This window comes from Zootoca vivipara, chromosome 9 (genome assembly GCF_963506605.1).
Source record: "Zootoca vivipara chromosome 9, rZooViv1.1, whole genome shotgun sequence".
Taxonomy (NCBI): domain Eukaryota; kingdom Metazoa; phylum Chordata; class Lepidosauria; order Squamata; family Lacertidae; genus Zootoca; species Zootoca vivipara.
Genome location: NC_083284.1, coordinates 21124026 through 21146541, shown reverse-complemented (window position 1 = coordinate 21146541; position 22516 = coordinate 21124026). Strand labels below are relative to the sequence as shown.

Below are 22516 nucleotides of genomic sequence, written 5' to 3'. Positions count from 1 at the left end.
TCGGTCCCAGCTCCTGCCAACCTAGCAGTTCGAAAGCACGGCAAAGTGCAAGTAGATAAATAGGTTCCGCTACAGCGGGAAGGTAAACGGTGTTTCCGTGTGCTGCTCTGGTTCACCAGAAGCGGCTTTGTCAAGCTGGCCACATGACCTGGAAGCTGTACGCCAGCTCCCTCGGCCAATAACGCGAGATGAGCGTCGCAATCCCAGAGTTGGTCACGACTGGACCTAATGGTCAGGGGTCCCTTTACCGTTAACTTTTACTAGTAAATTATACAAAATAAATAAATTCAAAAGGTAGGCCATATAAACAGTGGCCACATTAATTATCACATTTGAGGGGGAGGGAATATCCCAGTTTTGTCTGATGTGTTACAACTAGTCTATAAGTTTTTTTAATTCTATATCATAAGCATCCTCCAGCAATTCAGTGGTGGAACTCTTCTCAGAATTTGATCCTGAGAAGGAGACAGATCCTTCTACAAAAACTGTCTTTGAAGAAACCTCCGTTTTATAATTGGGCTGCCAGGGGTTGAGAGGGACAACAACACTGCAGAATGTTATTAAGCAGAATAATACCTTGTCTTGAATATATTCTTATTCTTAGGAGAGTTCAAAATGATAAGCTGGTTATAAAATTTACCTCTGTTCCTGCATATTTCTCTGCAGAAGAATAATAAAGCCAAGGGTGAGTGCGAAGATACTTAGAATCCGTTTAGCAGTGGCATCAAGGCTCCTTTTGCAAAGTAAATGTTCTGGGTCACCAAGGCCTCTAGCTGAACAAAAGGTTGCCGGGACTTGCATATGAAATGAAAGCAGGAGCCAAGAAAATACAGCACTTTGTGTGGCAGTTGCCGTATTGGTGAGCAAATACATGACTGAACCAGAATCTTCAGCTTTCACAGCTTGAGCTCTTCACACTACGGCTGCAATATTCTAGTTCATGAAGTCAGCTGCTGAATGATTGCATCGCCTGGAGCAGATTTGGTTGATTTTTATTTATTGCATTCATATTTCACCTTTTCCTCCAAGGAGCTCAAGGTGGGCTATATGATTCTCCCACTCATTTAATCCCAACAACAATTCTATAAAATAGGCTGAGAGGCTCAAGGTCTTCATCCAACACTCTTAAACACTTCACCACCACTAGCTCTAGCACCAAAGGTGGCTTCTGAACAGTCACTGAAAGCTTGAAAGCAGAAACTGATCCGAATCCTTCAGCCACGTAACTGATATCATTATCACGAACACCGTTAAGATCATAACATAGCAAATAAAACATAGCACAAATACTCATTGATGATCCTATTGTATATTGAAATGATTCATTCCAAATCTGGAAAGGGGAGGAATGAAATTATATATATAATATGCTTTTAAATGTGTTTTCAAAAGCATGAGATGTGCAAATAGCAAATATATCTGGACCTTTCTTTCCTTGACTAAAGGTTTCCCAGCCTTTGCAATCTTTAGTAAGTGTATTTTCAACAACTTCAAAATCATGAAGGCTACAAACATAGGGTTAAACCTAGTGTTTTTCATACTCGAGCTTAGACCCATGTGTTGTATCCAACATTAGTCATACAGTATTGAAATTAGTTGGCATGACTAATGTAAGTGTAGTAATCTCATTGGGTCTTCTCAGAGTAGAACTTAATTCAATGTAGCCCATTGGAATAATGGACTTAAATTAATTTCAGTGGGTCTACTCTGATTCAGCTGGATATCACCCATAAAATATGAGGGTTTTTTCCCATGGATCTGACAAGAGTATGCTATCTGTAATGTATTCTCTTAAGAGATAATTTGCCTACTACTGTTTTAGAGGATTTGAAACAGTGGTTTATGAGAGACTCCACCCTCTCTCCTCCCCCTCCTTTTTTTGCTACAAGGATTGCTCTCTAGATACACACTGCTTCTACGTTCAAAGCCTATTGCATGGTGTTTATGGAAGGAAATGCCAGATTCTTTAGTCAAAATAACAGAAAGAGAAATCCTAAAACAGTCAGCGCCATGGAGGTGGCTGTTTTCCTCTTTTATGTCTTCAGAATGACTGGGAATGGTTATATTGACAAGAGAATGTCCTAGCACAGGCATCCCCAAACTTCGGCCCTCCAGATGTTTTGGACTACAATTCCCATCTTCCCCGACCACTGGTCCTGTTATCTAGGGATCATGGGAGTTGTAGGCCAAAACATCTGGAGGGCCGCAGTTTGGGGATGCCTGTCTTAGCAGGAGGCAAACTTGTGAACTGGTTGGAAGAAAGAGATTAAAAAGTAAAGGATTAGTATCGCCTGAAATACAAGTGCGTACATACCTTAGGTTCACCACTTTAAAAAGGAGAATGTTGAGATTAAGGTTTTTTCCTGTGTACCATGTCCACCATGTGTAGACAGAGGTCCTGTTTGCAGAACATAGCTATTCAATCTTCCGAGACCACACAAATGTTTGGGGTGCCAGGGAGGAGCTTGTGGCCACTTTGCCCTCCCCCCCTTGTTGTTTTGACTGCCACACTGTTCTGAGTGTGTCATCTGAACTGGGACTCATGGCTAAACTCTCTCCTCACTAACCGCAAGCTGCAGACAAGGTGTATCCCTTGCTCATGATTAGCAGAGAAAGAACTCAACCATGAGCCTGGGTTCAGACAGCACACTAAACCAGACTTAGCTCAGTGCAGCACTGTAATAAAAAGAACCAAGGAGGAGCACAACAGCTACAATCTGTTCTCCAGAAACCTGTACATTCACAGTTTGGTTTACTATATCATGTGATCCAGGTCAGATTGTTTTACATAGGAGAGGAGAGCTCTGGGATGCCTTCATGAGACTATGTTGATTTTTTTGAAAATTAAAAAGGCACCCCAGTACATAAAATAGGGTGTGAATAAATTGGGGGAATAAAGTATTGTGCACTATTTGCTTTTGTTCAAGTAAATACCCTCCAGGATGTAGGGCTTGGAAGGTGTGATTCTTAAAGTACTTCAGGATATTTTGCCTTTGCAGTTGTGAAAGATATGATTGTGCAAGATATTGTAGTTCTGCAAGATATGGACACGGGTGGTGCTGTGGGTTAAACCACAGAGCCTAGGGCTTCCCGATCAGAAGGTCAGCGGTTCGAATCCCCATGGCGGGGTGAGCTCCCGTTGCTCGGTCCCAGCTCCTGCCAACCTAGCAGTTCGAAAGTACGTCAAAGTGCAAGTAGATAAATAGGTACCGCTACAATGGGAAGGTAAACGGTGTTTCCGTGTGCTGCTCTGGTTCGCCAGAAGCGGCTTTGTCATGCTGGCCACATGACCTGGAAGCTGTACGCCGGCTCACTCAGCCAATAAAGCGAGATGAGCGCCGCAACCCCAGAGTCGGTCACGACTGGACTTAATGGTCAGGTGTCCCTTTTATCTTTACCTTTAAGATATGATTATTCAAGCCAGGACAGAAATAAAGACCCTCTCTTGCTGCCCCCCCCGCTCCCCCCACAATCCTTTATGTTGTAAGCTTCCATAAGACAGCCGTTCATTACGAAATCCCTCGCTCTGTGCTAGCCTTAACAATGTTTCCAGAGACGCTATAGGCATTCCTGTGAACTGACATGGAAACACTGACCGGAGAAGCTCTCCCTTCCCCCTTTCTCTGCTGTCTGTTTGTTGTGCAATCAGTGTGTAAAATCTCTGAGATGATATTGCCATGTGTGCACTGTGGAAAGGTCAAATTACATTAGGAGGAGCAGGAAAAGTAGAGACATCTTGTCCCTTGCCAGCCATTTACTGTAATAGCTGTTCTATTAATTGAAAAAACCTCTCCTGCTGTCCAGCAAACAAAACTCCAAATCCTCTGTCCATTCAGTACTTGAGAGCATTTGGAGCATTCAGATCGAGGGATTATCGTTGTAGCAAAGGGCTTCAGAGAAGCATATCTGAAATGTGCCAATTTAGTTGCCCTGAAGTCCTGTCTTCCATGTGCTGCTGTACATTGCAAGAAGGCATAAAATCATTGTCAGTGCTGCTTGCTAAATGTCTGCCTCTTTACATAAGAAGTATCCATAGACGTTCAGTTTCTGCTGCTTCCATATTTGTAAACCTATGTGGGCTCTACCTGCAGATGTCCCAATTTCCATTTCCCCCCTCATTCCTACTTCATAAATGTACCGTGCAGCACTTGAGTACTGTGTTCATTCTCTATTGACAGCATGTAGGGCTGGTTAATGCATGTTTTTCTATCAGCTGATGGGTACAGGGTCAAGTGGTTACTTGCATGTGTGAATGAGCCCTCACAGTTGCAACACCACAATTGAAACTTTTACACAAGTTTTTTACAAATCCATTCAGTCTATACAGTCAGCTAATCATTGATCAAATGGTGTGTGTGTGTGTGTTTGAGTGTGTGTGTGTGTGTGTGTGTGTGTGTGTTTACCAGACTATAGTGCCAAACTGTGGCAAAGTTTACTGCTTTCTGGCAAAGCCCCTGATCATATAAGCATTTGTCAACTTGGCATGAGCAGTATGCAAGTTATTATCCTGTTCCCTTTTTTGGGGGGGGGGGCAACCTTCTCTCCCTAACAACAGTATCATATGTGTATATGTGACATTGGCCTGTTTCACACACCACACTGAACCATAGTTTAAAACAAACTATGGTTTAATGTGGATTCTGCTCAAAAGTCTCTGCAACGCTATTACACTGATCTTGCTGCTGCCATGCTGTTGATGAAGCAAACCAGAACCTGCTTGTTGCATTGTTCAAACCCAGACCCATGGTTTGTTTTCCCCAAACACACCATGAGTGGTAAATGAAGACAAATATTTTTTTCATTGCTCAAGGTTTAGAGAGAGAGAAAACCTTGGTTCACACAAAACAGCAAACCCAGACCCTGGCTTATTTTGTTCACAGTGTGGCTGGCGTGTTACAGGAACACCGAGGGAACTTTTGTGCAATGTGCACCAGCACACTGCTTGTTCACACTAAATGATAGTTTGTGAAACAAATCATGACTCATGTTCATACAACACTCGAAGGGGCAGGAGGCATATTCACAGTTCATCCATGGCTTAAAACCAGCTAAGACGTAGCATAATGTGTGGACCAGTTCATAGCGATGAGTTGCTCTGCTTGATGAGTCAGCTCTGCCAGGGGATTTACAGAGCCAGCTGAGCAGGGCTGGCTGACATTTACAGCAGCCTTGATGGTATCCTTGCACTTCAAGGCTTAACCAGATTTGCAGCAGTAATGTAGTAGAGGAGGCAAGGTGAAAAGTCCTGATTGTGCAGGAAAGCAGGCCAGGTCAAACATTCGCCAAGCCCTTTAAGGCTGGCCTAGTGGTAAAAGCTGATGCTTCTGGACTCAAAAGATCCATGGTTCTGGACCTGTTGATTTGTGGCTGTATCTGCCTACATTTGGTCACTTAACTGTTGCTGGCTCTCCTATCTCTTTAGCATTGGGCCTTCCAGCTTTCTCAAGCAGCAGAAATAGGCATGCATCATGGCATGACCAAAACAAAAGAAAGATCTTTTATCTACTGCAGTCGAAGTGCTTCTTCCTCCCTTTGTAAGTTTCAAACCAGGGGGCCTTCTGGGATTGCATATAGAAATGATATAATTTCCTGCCTCTTGTACTTTGAATCAGGCTTTGCATATATTAATATTAGCCTTCATGGAATTCAATAGGGACCCAGGTGGCGCTGTGGGTTAAACCACAAAGTCTAGGGCTTGCTGGTCAGAAGGTCGGCGGTTCGAATCCCTGCAACGGGGTGAGCTCCCGTTGCTCGGTCCCAGATCCTGCCCACCTAGCAGTTCGAAAGCACATCAAGGTGCAAGTAGATAAATAGGGACCGCTCCAGCGGGAGGGTAAACGGCGTTTCCATGCGCTGCTCTGGTTTGCCAGAAGCAGCTTTGTCATGCTGGCCACATGACCCGGAAGCTGTCTGCGGACAAACGCTGGCTCCCTCGGCCTATAGAGCGAGATGAGCGCCGCAACCCTAGAGTCGGACACGACTGGACCTGATGGTCAGGGGCCCCTTTACCTTTCATGGAATTCAAGTGGGGTGCCTTGTGTATTTGACTAATGTTAATACTATGTTAACAATGGCTAAGGCAAAATAATGTTACTTGCATTGTATCGGCCTTATCCTTGTGTTCTTGTTTTCCTGGAGAGTTGCATCCTTGATCTATCATTGCCTTAATGAGGGGGAGGGATCCATTTTGCTTTTTCACAAGGTCTAGTATATGTACAGAAGCAAACTGGACCAGCGATTACTTTTTAGCCCCTGTGACATAGCTGAACTCATAGACAGACCTTATGTACAGTAGAAACCCAGCACATGGAGCAGAGTGAACACGGCTTGGACACTACAGCACCATTTATGATTATCAAGTATGTTAGGGGGCAGCAAGATCCACAGTTAGGAATGTCCATCTGTTCTCTCTGCTGAAATTCTTTCAATTCCTTTACTGGTAAATAAAGGATCACATGTGAGCAACAAGAATCAGCACTCCATTATCAAGCAGACAAACCCCTCTACAAGAAACTGATTGTACTACTTTTGCAAAGTTTAAATATATTATCTTTCATTATATATTGCTCTTGATGAGGAAGAAAATTATTGATTGTTAAGTTATCCTAAAGGACCAATTTTGCCCAGGAGCAGGCAATAAGCATGTTAGTTGGGAGTTGCATTGAGTTCTGTTTTAAACAAGATTAAGTTACCCACTCCTCACCACCACCAGTGAAATGGAATTGGTTTGTCTCAAGCCAGGAACAGTCTTTGCTAATGTCCTGCAGTACTATTATCACTCACGATAGTGTTCATGAGTCTATGTAAGTTCCCACATCCCATTGCAGTCAAAATGCTTCCATCTCTAGTCACTGAGAAAAAGTGTCACTGAGTCACTGAGAAAAAGCCTCACCTTTTCTGGATTATGCCTAAAGTTGGTGCCATTTGTTTTAATAAATCTCTGTTGTTGTGTTTGAATTTTACTGCTACCAACTCTGTGCTTTTTCAAGATCTCCTTATTGTGCATCATCTCACAATTTAATCCTAATTTACACACACTCTTTTGACTGAATGAAGGATCTCAAGGACGTTTATTATTTGAAGAGCAGGAAATCCATCAAAAACATGTAAAACCAAAATTAATTAAAAAATAAGCATTTTTTCAACTACACTAGTGTGTTTTTTAAGTAAATCTGTAGAACATGCTGGCTCACAAACCAGCAGTAGAATGAGACCATGTAAAATTAATTAACTGTCCTCTTCTTAGCGTGTCAGAAATAGGCCATCCTTCAAAAAACCACAACTAAGCAGGAATGACAGGTTGTTCTGGAGAAATCATTTTACTGCTGAATAAACCTTGCTCCTAATAATTCATAATCTCAATTCCAGTGGCTGGAATATCTAAACAGAGCTCTGTCTGATAACACATGAGAAGGATGAAGAGTATATTTTTGTTAACAAAGGGTTCAGTTGTGTTTGAGAGCTCTTCCGTTTTAAAATGTCATGAAGTGAATACTGCAGAATATATTATTTCCTTAATATGTTTTTATACTCTCTGTAGATACTCTGTAAAGGATAGCAACAGACTGATAAAATGAATTCATTGATAGTCTTTTTCTGCTCCATGTATCAAGGAATTGCATAGAGTGCAGCGCAACAATTGTCTTTTGGATTGTTTATTCTGGATTCAGTATTATTATTATTATTATTATTTATTAAATTTCTATACTGGTCTTCATCTGAGCATCACAAGGTGGTTTATAATATACAAACACAAAATAACATAGTAACAAACAAAAACAATCTCTCTCTCTCACTCACACACACAGAGAGAGAGAGAGAGAGAGAGAGAGAGAGAGAGAGAGTGTTTTGAAGACCATGGATTGTTTAATTAGCCAGAGGCCTGGGAGAAGAGGAATGTTTTTGCCTGGTGCTTAAATATACAGTATGTAACAAAGGCACCAGGAGAGCATTCCATAAGCAAGGAGCCACCACAAAAGGCCCACTCTTGTGTTGCCACCCTCTTTCATGGAGGAGGCACATGAAGAAGGGCCCCAGAGGGTGATTGCATGGTCTGGGTTGGTTAATATGGGGAGAGGTGGTCCTTAAAATATTGCAAACCTGAAGCATTTAAGGCTTTATAGATCAAAACCAGAACTTTGAAGTGGACCTGGAAACTAACTGGCAGCCCGTGTAGTTTGGCCAGAACTGGGATTATATGCTCAAACTGTCTTCTCCTCGCAAGCAACCTGGCTGCTGAATTCTGCACCAGCTGAAATTTCCAAACCTTCTTCAGAGGCAGCTCCACGTATGCTGTGTTGCAGTAATCTAACCTAGGTGTAGGGAATGTGTTTCTGCAATATTCAGTGATTTGAAGGATCTCAGTTAGAGATTGTGTCTTTCAGATACCTCACTGGTTATGTAGTCCCATACAAATAATATTCCATGGCATCTGTTCTAGTGGCACAGCTCAGGTAATTTTGGACACAGGAGTCAAGGGAGCCCCATTGTCCTGCTTCACCTCAATATAAAACATAGTGAATGTTTCTTCCCCCTTGACAACCAACCCTGATAATTTGTTAGCTATACTGCTGTTGTTGTTGTTATCATCATCTTTATCATCATCTGGTATCACTACCATGGACATATGTTTCTTAATGGGAAGCTTGCCTAGACATGTATAGGATTGTGCTATGAATTACAGCTATTTGGACTGCAGGAGATTGGAGACACACAAACTCATATATGCTTAGAGACAGTCAGTTTCTTACTTCCACATGATGAGAGACTCCTAGGTGTAATCTGAAACCTACATAACATCAAATAGAATCTGATCTAGTCAATTCTCCCATGCTCTCCCCTGCATTCCATTTTAGGTTTGATCCGAGATCCAGTCCGTGTTTGAAAGGATGTGTTCATCGTGAAGAGTAGTTTTCTTCAACAAATCAAAACAGAGGCACTTTAAATAAGTGTGTGAGTTCTATCCTTTCTCTGTAGCCATGGTAGGAGCAAAAGAAGCACTTCAGAAGGCATTTGATCACAGGGAGGTCCCAGCAGAGCGTCACAAAGTAGAGAAAAGAATGCCAAGTAAGAAACATCACAGCCAGATTATGCGTGTTTCTCACAGATCCTTCTGGTACTTTGAAGGGAGCAATGGTAGATAGAGGGGGGTGTGATTATCTTTTTAAAGAAGAGCATTCAGTATTTCAAAATATCCCAGCTCTCTTTGAACGGACTGGATTCTCCCTTTCTGCCCATCCACTCTTGCACAGACATGCTTCAGACATCAATAGCTCCAGTGTCTCTTACTTTGGAAACTTTTATCTGGCCAGCCTAATGCTACATCATCAGTCACACCGCCAGGTTGTTGTTGTTGTTGTTGTTGTTGTTGTTGTTGTTGTTGTTGTTGTTGTTTTGGCTTCTTAAGAGACAAATGCAGCTGGAAAGAGATCACTTTGCAAATTCCCCGCTGCACTTTTCCCAATCTTTTTTTAGTAAGGGGGGAAATAGAGTAAAGAGAGGTGCCATGGGTGAATTGTTTCCTCCACCAAATCTTGAGTGGAATCAGTGGGTGTGCCAGGGCAGGACTCCCTAACTTACTGTTCCTAGTTTGAGCTTTGACTCCAAGCACATTGTCTCGTCTACAGGCAGCTTGAGTTCTTCATCCTGTGAGAAGCTGTGTACCCTCTCCACTCAGCTACCTTTAGCTAGCCATGCACAAGGCAGGATGCTAACTAAAGAGGCTGAGGGGGGGGGGTGTACACTTGCCAGGAGGGAAGAGGAGCACAATATGTCCCTGGGAGGGAACAAGAAGTTGTTGTGATGTTCCACAGCTGGAGGCACAGGAGAGTCCCAGGGAGCCATCAGCAACACTGGAGATGCTGGGGCTGGTTTTGATTTGAATTCTGAATGAGCCCCTTAGTTCAGAGCAGAGCTTGAAGTCTTCAAAGCACACCACTTGCAACATCCATGCCAAAAATTGGGAGGGCAAAGAGAATGAGAAATACCTGAAGTGAAGCATCAGCTGGCACAAAGTCTCAAGCTTCAGCAATTTTCATTTCCTCAGAATGTCGCACATGGCCCAGAGGCATTCTGGGGAAATGAAGATAAATGTAGCCTGTGCTGCCCCACCCTGTAAAAATATTTCCAAGAAGAAAAAGAGTCATTTAAATGCCACCCCCCCTTATGAGCCTGATAGGTTCACACAGAATTTCTGCTATGCTGTTTGTATTTATTCAAAGGTTTTATTGGCAAATTCATGTAAGGAAATTTAGATGATCATGGGAGGACATCTAACCATACACTTTTCCATTGCCCCAGTTCAGTTTATTAATCCCAGGATGCTCTGAGAGTACTTTATCAGAGGATGCATGCCAGATTCTTAACACTTCTCTTCAGGAATTCATTACTGGTTTTAAGAAAACTGGACAATCAATTGGACTCAGATTTCAAGCTTACGTTGTATCAAAACCTTCCAGGGCAAAATTCTTTAGGTCTTTGGTAAACAAATCTTTAGGTAATTTACTTAGATAATCTCTCACTCTTAATAATGTGCTTAATGTCATATTAATTCATCAAACACAAGCCTACCCCAAACAATTTTAATCAGAAAAAGAGTTATTGAATGCATGTTTTCTTGTTCTCTCCCTATTTATTGTTGACTGTGTACTGTTTGCAATGTACGTGGTGATGTTGCAAATGTCCATAAACGTCCTTGATAAAGTTATTAGGCATGCTTCATGGAATATAAAGATGCTATCTAAGCAGGCTAGGCTTTCTTTTATTTTTAGAAAATCTCTTGCAGGGAGGTGTAATACAAAAAAGATGCACACGGCTTCAACATCAGTTTTGACAACAAGATGCTACTTGTGAAATTTTAGTTTTGACAGCACATGGTCTTGTCAGCTGCATGTATCTGTCAGTACCTGCTCAGCATAGGAAATCAGAATTCATATTGTGTCTGAATGTTTTCTTTACCATTTTGGAGCATTCCTTCTGACTTGATGAAGGTCTATAGAACCCTTCTGTGGAGCAGACTGTCAAAAGTTGGGTGCAGCCGTCTCCTTCCTGGGCAAGCTTATGTCCTGCTTGTGGGCTGACACACAGCATCTGGTTAACCACAGTATGAAACAGGATGCTGGATTAGATATGCCTTTTGCTGGATCCAGCGGGGCTCTTCTTATACAAGCAGTAAACTGCTAACAAACAATGAAGTTATCTACTGATGGAATGAATGTGTCAAGCAAGTCCAGCTGTGGTGGCCTCTTTGAACATAAAGGTTGTAACCGTTGCTTTCCTCTTGCCCTAGACAAAATTGAGAGTACGAGATTTTAAATACCTCGTAGTTATCTTTGTAATTGGCTTTAAGAGTGATAACAGCAGGTTGCTCTGAAATTCAGTGTCTCCTGAAGAAAGGATGCCATGAACTCGGCAACTGTTTCTGAACCTCCCATTCATGTTTCCCATTCTTTGTAGAGATATCCCGTTGAGATTTTATCTGGGGATGATGGATCCTCTTTTTATTTGTAGCTCACACTGCAGATTTTAAATTAGCCAGTGGAATTCAGCCAAAAATATAGAATGCACTCTTCCGTATGTGACCCGGCCTCTTGTGTGCACATGTACAAAACAAACTCTGGCATACTTGAAGCTGGTTTGATAAGACAGGAAGCAGGAGGAGGAGGAAGTGGCAACTGTTAACACAGAATGTGGCACCAGAGCCATATGCGCCGCCCCAGTCATTTATTTCAGCCAACCATCAATGAAGAATTGATGAAGAACCTATTTTTTGCTTCTAGATGGGTTGAGGTGCAGCTGGTGCAATCTGTCAAGTTACCCCGTTAAAACAACTTGAAATGTGGAGGCAATTTCTGCTTTACAGCATGAAAAAAATATAAATATATTTTCACTGCTATATACTACTACAGCATTGCTGATGACAACTCATTATGGCAGAGAGTTTTGGAGATAGGGAGAGAAAAGGGTGTGTGCAAGAAAAAAGTTGAGTTGTTTAAATGACACCAGGATGCAAGATGGTCTGTAAATTGATGGGAGAGACATGGTGCAGCTGCAACACATTTTAGTCAAGAGGGAGATTCTTTTAAGTATTTCACTGTGGGATATACTAGCTCTTATCCAGAAACAACCACAAGGAGCAGCTGTTAAGTGCTTAAAATCAACCACTTGGCATGTTTTTTCTTTCTCATACGGATGTCGCACTATGATGCCATGTGGCTGAAGACTATCTGAGCATGTTTGTTTTCATGAAGGCAAAGGAGCCTCTTTGGCCTGGCCTCACCCCAGAGTGGCAGGGCCAATAGCAGCTTGTAGCATAATAGCAAGAAGACTGTTCCCTGTAAGTTAAACGGGAGAGCTCTCCTCTAAAAGCCCTTGGGCTCTGTTTTGCAGCTTTCAAGATAAAATATTTAATAAGTATCTGTGGGCGGCAAAGCAAGCTTTCATCTCGAAACCCAATAAATAATATTGCATCCATTTGCAGCCATTGAAGAAATCAGATCATGAAAGGATAACTGCATTCAGATACTTTCCTACTGTGCCGATTTTCCCCTCCTCTTTCTCTCAAAATGTATTTTCTGTCATAATAAAGTTGTACTGTGTATACATTTTGATTGCATTAACTGAGAGGTAAGCTGGTAAAATGGATCTAATGGCTTTATTAAACTAAATTGTGCAGAGCAGGGAAATTGCAATGTTCTTAATAGGAGCTATAGAAATTGCTTTTGATTAAAAAAAATAGAATCTTAAGACATTTCATTAGATTTTAAATACTCATTTTAATTAAGTTGATAGCTTTTTCCTCCAGGAGTTTCTCTAATCCCCTTCCAAAACCATCCAAGTTGGTGACCACTATGATATCTGTTGGAAGCGAATTTCATAGTTTAACCCAGTGTTTCTCAACCAGTGTGCCTCCAGATGTTTTGGGACTACAACTCCCATCATTCCTGACCACTGGTCTTGCTAGCTAGGGATGATGGGAGTTGTAGTCCCAAAACATCTGGAGGCACACTGGTTGAGAAACACTGGTTTAACCATGTGCTGTAGGAAGAAGTACTCTTTTTTTCTGTCCTGAATTTCCCACAATTCAGTTTCGTCAGATGACCCAGTACTATGAAACATGGAGAAAAACTACCAATCTACTTTCTTCACACCATGCAAAATTTTACACACCTTGACTCACCTTTATCCAAATGAAAAAGCCCCAAGTGTTCTACCCTTTTATCACACAGGGGTTACACCAACCCTCTCATACAGCAAAATCTGCTTTATTTCAACCGGCATTTTAAGGACTTTTGTTCTTAAATTTATATATGACTACAGTGGTACCTCGCGTTAAGAACTTAATTCACTTCGGAGGCCCGTTCTTAACCCGAAACCTTTCTTAACCTGAGGTGCGCTTTTGCTAATGGGGCCTCCCACTGGCGCCATGCTGCTGACGCGCATAGCTGCCAAGTTTTCCCTTTTCTCGCGAGGAAGCCTATTCAGCATTAGGGAATTTCCCTTAAAAAAAGGGAGAACTTGGCAGCTATGCTGGCGCGCAATTTCCATTCTCATCCTGGGGCTAAGTTCGCAACCCAAGGTAACTACTTCCAGGTTAGCGGAGTTTATAACCTGAAGCGTTTGTAACCCGAAGCATTTGTAACCTGAAGCATTTGTAACCCGAGGTACCACTGTACTGCTGTTTTTATTTTTTTGGATTGCTGTTTCAGAAGATGCAGTAACTTCTTTTTCTCAAATATTCATGACTTCTCCCTACCCCTCATTTAGCTGTGTTTATTACATATTCTTTCAAAGGTGGGATATAACTATCGGAAATATACGGCAGAAAAATAACATGAAAATGGCCACCAATGAGCTCAGAGCAATAGAATTAGAATAAAGAGTTGACACACATGCGTTTTGTGTTTTGAAATCCTCAAGCCACTGACTAGATGTAGAAGAATAGGAGGAAAAACAAGGAATAATTTGCTTCAACAGTAGTAACATTGGTTTCATATAAGGGCTCCAAGAACATCTCCATTGCCGTAGTTGCCGCATTGATTTCTTGTAGCTGTCAGGGAAGGACTGTCCTAATGATAAGAGGAGGGGAAAGAAGGTTAATTTGCAGTTTTCCTTTAGATAATGAGTCAGGGTAGCATTTGGAATGCTGGGGGGGGGGAGACAATGAAATATGAGTAAAGTTTGTATTGTATGGCATGGTAAATTTTAGTGCAGCCTCATTAATAGCACTTGTACTACACCATATTTTTCTTTCCCTGTAAATAAGTGGCTCCCCCCCCTTCTAAGTCCTAATTTTGAGACATTTATCACTCAGTAGTTGCATGATCTCCGTGAATAAAGAAGTTAGAACCAGTGAAGTGGCCAAGAAATGATGCAAAACCGTTCAGGATTGTTAGAAGGGATTACAAAGAGCTCCAGAAAGACCTCTCCAAACTGAGTGAAAAAGCAGTAAAATGCAATTCAGTGTAAACAAGAGTAAAATGATGCATGTAGAGGTGGGGTATTAATTTCACATATACACTCATGGGGTCTGAACTGGCAGTGAGTGGGGTGACCAGGAACAAGACCTTAAGTGCTGACGATAGCTCAATGCAGATTTCAGCCCAGTGCATGCATCAGCTGAGAGAAATTCATCCGATGCTAGGGATCATTAGGACAAGAATTGAAAATAAAACTCTTGATATCATGATAATGCTATACAAATCTATAGTGCAGTCGCTTTTGGAATACTATGTGCAGTTCTGGTCACCTCACTCAAGAAGGACGTTGTAGAGTTGGAAAAGGTTCAGAAACGGGCAACCCAAAATGATGAAGGAAGTGGAGCGACTCCCCCATTTGCAATATTGGGACACCTTAGTTTGAGAAAGAGGTGGCATGATATAAAATCATGCGTGACAGGAAGAATTATGTATGAAATTATGTATAACATAAAGAAAGTAGACAGATAAAAGTTTTTCCTCCTCCTTTCATAACACTAGAACTTGTGGATACCTAACGAAGCTGAATGTTGAAAGATTCAGGACACATAAAAGAAGGCACTTATTCATACAGTGCACAGTTCAACTATGGAACTTGCGGCCACTGGAAGCAATGATGGTCACTGACTTGGATCACTTTAAAAGAGGATTGGACAAATTCATGGAGGATAGGGCTGCCCAAGCCTCTTTTAAAGTGAAACAATGGCAATACTCTGCTTTCATGGTCAGATGCCATGTGCTTCACATTTACAGTTAGCATTTTTCTTAATTAAATAAGTATGTTGTAAAAACTAGAATTGGTTTTGAAAGTGTACAAAGTTGACATTTGAATATATTGAATTTAAAGGCTACATCAGAATAACTTTATATTTTTGTAAACTATGATACACTGCAAATAAATCTACCCCCCCAAAAAATAATCTTTCTTACATATGTGTTTGTGTCTGCTGCATTTATATCTTGCTTTCTGCCCCACCCCCCACCCTATAATGAAACTCAAGGCAGTGTGCATAGGACTATCAAGCAGTCTCCCTTCTGGGTGCTTACCAGACCCAGAGCTGCATAGCTTCATGCAAGGTTTCTGTCTCATGTGACCTGGAAATACATGTACTCCCATACCAACTTCGTTTGAGTTTCATATGCACATTTATTAGAGCTGGTGCAGTTCTTTCCCAGTTGCACATGTTTCATACTTTGAAAGACAATCCTATTTCAGCAAATAAAGAAGTCTGGGAAACTGCAGGTCACGTTATTCTTCCCATTTATTTATCTCGAGCAATGGCCAACTCTCTCTTTAATAACCCGTTTTCCCGTAGAATGAAGCTTACTAGATTCAACACCACATTGGTGATATGTGTCAATGGTTGTCCCATTACACAAATCAATGCAAGGTTACCAAAGTGAAAGATAGGAGAAGGCAGCACATGTGCTCAAAGTCTAGTACAGTGGTACCTTGGTTTACAAACTTAATATGTTCTGGAAGTCCGTTCTTAAACCAAAGCATTCTTAAACCAAAACCTGCTTTCCCATAGCAGTGGGGGACTCAATTTACAAATGGAAGACACTCAACAGGAAGTGAAACATGTTATTATTCCAAGGCAAAGTTCACAAACCAAAACACCTACTTCTGGGTTTGCAGCTTTCTTAATCCAAGTTGTTCATAAACTAAGCTGCTCTTAAACCAAGGTACCACTGTATAGTTATGCACATCACCAAAAAAGAAGAAGAAGAAGAAGCTTTGCACAGCCTTCCCCACCTTTGGGTCCTTCAACGTTGTTGGACCACAAATCACATCATTCCTGACCCTTGACCATGCACGCTAAGGATATTGGGGGTTGTAGTCCAACATCTGCAGACTCAACCATGGGAAGGCTGGTTTGGTGGGTCATGCCAATGCACCCATTGTAGGCAATGGGTCTGATGCAAGTTGTTTAGGCCCTAAAACATTACAATAAGCCCCAGGTAAGTATTTAGAAGTATAGCTGTGTTCATAATGTTCTGTATAAATTGGTCTTTCCATTTGTGTGTCTCTCTCTTCCAGTTTGCGGGGACATCCATGGACAATTCTTTGACTTGATGAAGCTCTTTGAAGTGGGAGGCTCTCCTGCCAACACACGATACCTTTTTCTAGGGGATTATGTTGACAGAGGGTACTTCAGTATTGAAGTAAGTTTTATTTCTCACTTTGGCTATGAAATTAATTTGTGTCCAGATTTATTTGCTTCAACCCCCCCCCCTTTAAATGTTCTTTCTAGTGAACACATGGTCGCATTTCTTACCGCTATATTGCTGTAGCAAACATTTGTGTAAAGTACCATCGAATTATTGCAGGCAAAGTGGGTGCATGTTTTCTGGCCATAGTTACTTATCTGAATTTCATTTGTCAAAATTTTGAATAATGGAAACATTACTTCTACCAAATTTAGAGCTGCTTTATTTTATTTTCTCAAAACCTGAAACTATTTCAACATGTTAATGTCTAATCATGGCACTGTAAAATAACCTTTGCATTTTGGCTGGAATTAGAAGAAGTAGGCAACAATTTTGATCATCTGTGGGCATGGATTTCTCAAACAGCAACCCCTTCATGCAACTTGGTGGTTACTTTTGAAATTAAAGAGGACTTCCAAAAGTACCTTGTGTGCCTGCCTTTCAGTGGAAACTGTTACAAAAATTCTAGCCCAAGTCTTTTGGTAAGCACCTAAATTAGTTCTTAGGGTCCCCAGCACTGTGAGAGGAGTGGGGAAAACTAATACATGATGTTAGCCTTCTTGGGTAAGGAATTATTTGTTGGCCACAGCTAAGTTCAGCAGATGCAAGTATTGTAAATCTTCATATTGTAGTGGTTAGTGGGAGAGACAGATTTTATTATGGTCACAGAACAGTAAAAGGTGATAGGCTTTGGATAATTAATTTACAAAGAAAGCAAAAGATTAACAGGGGAGCCAACAGAAAATTCATTTTATCATCTGCTTTATAATTTGTATTGAAGATTTTTTTAAAAAAAAATCTACCTTTTTAGTAGTGCAATTAGAGTCATCACATAAACTGCAAGATACAGTACCAGTATTTCAGTCTGCTTTACTGTTCGAGTTCTTAAGAAAGGAAGTATTAGCCTCTTGCTAATATGAAAGAACATAGTCCACAGATATGTTTCTCTTGATTCCACAGGTACAAAGCTGTTCATTAAGTGAGCTTTACTAAATGGGCCACTTAGCAAAATGACAGAACATTAAGATAACCAAGCATAAATGCTCTCCTATTTTTTTGCTCATAACTAAAGCCTGCAAGTATTAAGTTTTGGTGATTCCATAATTTGGAGTAATATTTTAGCCTTATTATCAGCTGCAATTCTCAGATGGTGTAAATCTAGGTGTATTAGTCTCTGATTAACAAAGAGTGGAACCTTTTTTAGACTATAGTTATCCAAAGAACCATTTTACTCATGATCCACATCCAGTGGCTCATATAAGAATCCAAGAGCAGTAAGTGGATATAGCACAGAAGTAGAAGAGGAAAAGTGCAAATGCTACCATGATTTCAGGCCATTTGTCAAAGTGTTATGTTTAATTTATTAAGTTTATATTCTTCCCTTCCAAAATGAAGGGTGCCCAGAGCTAACAACATAAAGTCTGAAAAGACCTTATCAAAAACAACAATGAAAATGGCAGGCTTTTAAGACCTATAGTGCCTGAATCTTCCAGTCCTCTTCTGAAGAAATGAACAAATAAAAATTGTCTTTAAATTCTGTCTAAACATGGCCAGAGAAGAAGACTCCCCAGGGGGGAGTTTCAAAGATGGGGTGCTGCAAAGATTTATCTTGTGTACTCATCCTCATTGCCACCCACAGCAGGAGTGCTGAGAGAAGGGTCACATCCCCCAGTCATAAACTATGGGTTGTGGCACATGGAGAAATGTGCTCCTTCAACTGAGAGTATACCCACTTAAAGACAGATAACCATATTCCGCACACAGGATGATAAGTCCAACATCTTTCTGAGGAAATTGGATTAAACCCTTTTCCTGTTGAGTGGTTGGCGTATTAGATTAAGTCTGGAGAGACTGGGGTTCCAGTCGTCACTCAGCCATGAAATTCGCTGCATGACCATGGGCCATTCACTCTCTCCCAACCTTACCTGTCTCACAGGGATATTGTGAGTTTCAGGAGGAAAACTTTGAGCACTGCCTTGAGCACTTTGGAGGAAAAGCAGGATATAAATGTGCAAAGCAAGTTAGACAGATAAATAAATAACATTGCAAGATTCAGTCACTAGGGTTTTACGAAAATCAGTCAGGGTAGTTCTATCACATCCATTGTTTGCAGGCCGGTGCTGAATTTGCCTGACATCACAAGCCAGTGATTACTGATTGTACTGACTGAGCCAGCCTAGTTCTAGAGTCCAATCAAAAGAGATTTTTGTCAAATTGGTCGTTGAACTCCTTTTCACCAGCCTCATGCTTTTTCTATGTACCCTCTTTTGCTTGTGTATGTTTTGCTTAAAAATAGCTAAAGCGAGCTAAGGGTTTAAATCTGTGCTGGATGATCTCGAAGAAATTATCTTAAACAAGGATAGATTATTGTAGTCCATAATAATTGGAACAGTAATAGGAGAGAATGTGTTTGGGTAAACGCCTTAAACCAGGTTAAAAAGCCTCTTATCCAAGCCCCTTGTCACAAACTTTGTTGTGGAGACATAGCATATGCTTAGCCAAGGGATCACAGCCAATATGGAACAGTAGAAATATAGTTATCTGAACATATGAAATAGTCCTGATAAAATATTAGTTTGTTTTAAAAATTAAAAATAAGTGCCAAGCACACTCTTTAGTTTAGGAGAGGCTTATTTCTTATTGAGCAACTGGATTGTATCTGTTAGTGTATTTTCTGCATCTTCAAATATGCAAAATTGAAGAGCAGATGTTTATATGTGGAATCTTGAAATAAAAGAGCCAGAGATTTTTTTTAAAAAAGCTGACACTTTAGAAAAGAGTTTGAATGTCTCCCCACAACCCCAGCTAGGTCCTTGAGGGGCTTGTGAAATTCCCCTTGGGAAGGTTCAATAGCAGAATTAATCTTCTGGAGCAGTGGTTTCCAACAGGTGGTCCGGGGACCCCCAGGGGTCCGCGAGCTATGCCAGAGGGGTCCTCAAGATGCTATTAGAATAAAAATATATTAAATATATTTCGTATGATAACAGATTTTTTGATTTGGCCGCTTCCTGCATGAGCAGAGTCTAGCGCAAAACTAGAATTAGATAGAGGCAGTAGTTCTGCTGTATGCCGTTAGGTGGCGCTTTACAAACACTACTGTTTTGCAAAGAGGCAGCGCGCACATTCTACTAACGCTCACCTCCCCAATATGCTTTGCGCGCGTCGGCTTCATTTGTGCGCTACTGCGCAGGTCCCCTGTCTTCTCCATTCCCCTCCCTCCTCCCTGGCGCGTGCTGCCTCTTTGCAAAACAGTAGTGTTTGTAAACAAAGCGTTATTTTTCGCAGAAGCTACAGTTCGCGTAGTTAAAAATGGACCGTTGGTTAAAAAGTGGTCCGTTAAAACGACAAAGGCCTACAGATGAAGAAGAAGAACTGTAAAAAAAACGTATAAATATAAAATATAAAAAGACTCTTAATTTGGCTCTCACTTTTTAATTTTAGGATTAGGAATTAATGGGGGTCCTTGTCACAATAGCGGCTCGATGAGGGGCCCTCGAGAAAATTTTGTTGGGAACCCCTGTTCTGGAGCAAGTATAATCTACTTTAATGATAAGATCCACTAAGAAGAGAAATGGTAGATCTTATTGCTTGGCATCATTTAGGGAGAGATTAGCAGTTACTTTTCTTAAAAGATGTCCTTTCAACTTGGCAAGAAACAATCGGCTGTTTCCAACTAAGTTATCCTCCCTCAGAGTAGCATTGAATAGACACCCAATGCATTGTCTTTGAATGCACTAAGTCAAATTAAATTATTATAAACTGTCACTTTGCAGCGGCAGGGGAGAATTACAATTATATTTATGAAATTAAAAATGTGTGATCTTTAATGTTGTCTGTAGCATAAACTGTTACTATTGCTTTGGGTTAATTATATGTCTGGCTTCTTATCTGTACTGAAGGTGGAAAATTTTGACCACCAAAATAAAGGCAATGTCTACATTAGCCAAGATAATAAATTTAGTTATGGAATAGGGGAGGAATTAGTATCTAATAAATTATGTTTTAGGCTTGTTAAAGTCCTTTACTGTTTATGAATAATTTCATTTGAAACTAATGGTGTCCAATTTCAGGCTTAGCAACCATGGCATCCAGAGCTTGCTATATTCCTTGTATAATCTGCACCTGTATCCAGTCCTGTTTAATGCTTTTGATAACTACTTTACCAAAGAAAAAGAGCTTGTATATTTTAGGGAATTTGCAGTTGACATAAAAGGAGGATATACTGCAAATACCCTTGGGGGAGTAGTGTTAGGATTTGAAATTGTCTTGACAAAATGAAGGACAGAATTGAATGAAATTCAGCAGAGGTAAATGCAAAGAATACTGACTGGGAAGGAGCTAATACTATGGAGAATAAAATTAAATAATTCCTTCAGTAGCACCTTAAAGACCAACTAATTTTTTATTTTGGTATGAGCTTTCATGTGCATGCACACTTCATCAGATGCACTGAAACAGAAGTAACCAGACCCTTATGTATATTCAGAGGGTGGGTGGTGGGGGTGATGGGAATGGGTGATGGGCTAAACCTGTTGATGACTGTTTACCACTCCTATCAGCCCATCACCCATTCCCATCACCCCCACCCCCACCCTCTGAATATACATAAGGGTCTGGTTACTTCTGTTTCAGTGTATCTGATGAAGTGTGCACGCACACAAAAGCTCAGACCAACACGGCTACCTACCTGTAACTAGAACTATGGAGAATAGTTAGCTAGGCAGTAGCATTGCTTAGAATTTGATGGTATATATCAGGCACCCCCAAAGCTGTGAAACTGGAAGGTGCCTCCTTTCCAGGAAGGACATAAATGGTCTTTTTTCCTGATTGGCCCTGCCTTCTTCCTGAAGAGGAGTTAACCTTACTCCCTTCTGACCGGAAGAACATGGCAAGTCCTAACTTTCTACTCCATACCTTCCTGCTGCCTTTTGTACTAAGCTACACTGTAAGTCAAATCTGAAATGCAATTTTGATCTCTTTCCTTTATTCAACTTGCTAACTCCTGTTCAAATTGTGATCCACTTTGAATCCAGTTGGGTCTCCTCGCGCATTGAAGTCATTCTTGCATACAGAATGGGAGAAAACAAGGCTATATGGTCCACATTGGTTCTTCTTTGTTGTTGTTTAGTCGTTTAGTCGTGTCCGACTCTTCGTGACCCCATGGACCATAGCACGCCAGGCACTCCTGTCTCGCACTGCCTCCCGCAGTTTGGTCAAACTCATGTTCGTAGCTTCGAGAACACTGTCCAACCATCTTGTCCTCTGTCGTCCCCTTCTCCTAGTGCCCTCAATCTTTCCCAACATCAGGGTCTTTTCCAAGGATTCTTCTCTTCTCATGAGGTGGCCAAAGTATTGGAGCCTCAGCTTCACGATCTGTCCTTCCAGGGAGCACTCAGGGCTGATTTCCTTAAGAATGGATAGGTTTGATCTTCTTGCAGTCCATGGGACTCTCAAGAGTCTCCTCCAGCACCATAATTCAAAAGCATCAATTCTTCGGCGATCAGCCTTCTTTATGGTCCAACTCTCACTTCCATACATCACTACTGGGAAAACCATAGCTTTAACTATACGGACCTTTGTCGGCAAGGTGATGTCTCTGCTTTTTAAGATGCTGTCTAGGTTTGTCATTGCTTTTCTCCCAAGAAGCAGGCGTCTTTTAATTTCGTGACTGCTGTCACCATCTGCAGTGATCAAGGAGCCCAAGAAAGTAAAATCTCTCACTGCCTCCATTTCTTCCCCTTCTATTTGCCAGGAGGTGATGGGACCAGTGGCCATGATCTTGGTTTTTTTGATGTTGAGCTTCAGACCATATTTTGCGCTCTCCTCTTTCA

General features: G+C 41.2%; 1 protein-coding gene across 5 annotated transcripts in view; it reads left to right on the top strand.

Annotated features, from left to right (window-relative positions):
* PPP3CA (protein phosphatase 3 catalytic subunit alpha) overlaps positions 1-22516 on the top strand; it is a 191607-nt gene that overhangs the window by 105771 nt on the left and 63320 nt on the right. For all 5 annotated transcript variants that reach the window (XM_035112123.2, XM_035112121.2, XM_035112124.2 and 2 more), the window contains exon 3: positions 16516-16640. In XM_035112123.2, coding sequence (XP_034968014.1) covers positions 16516-16640 — 125 coding nt within the window. The remainder of the gene's footprint in view (positions 1-16515; positions 16641-22516) is intronic.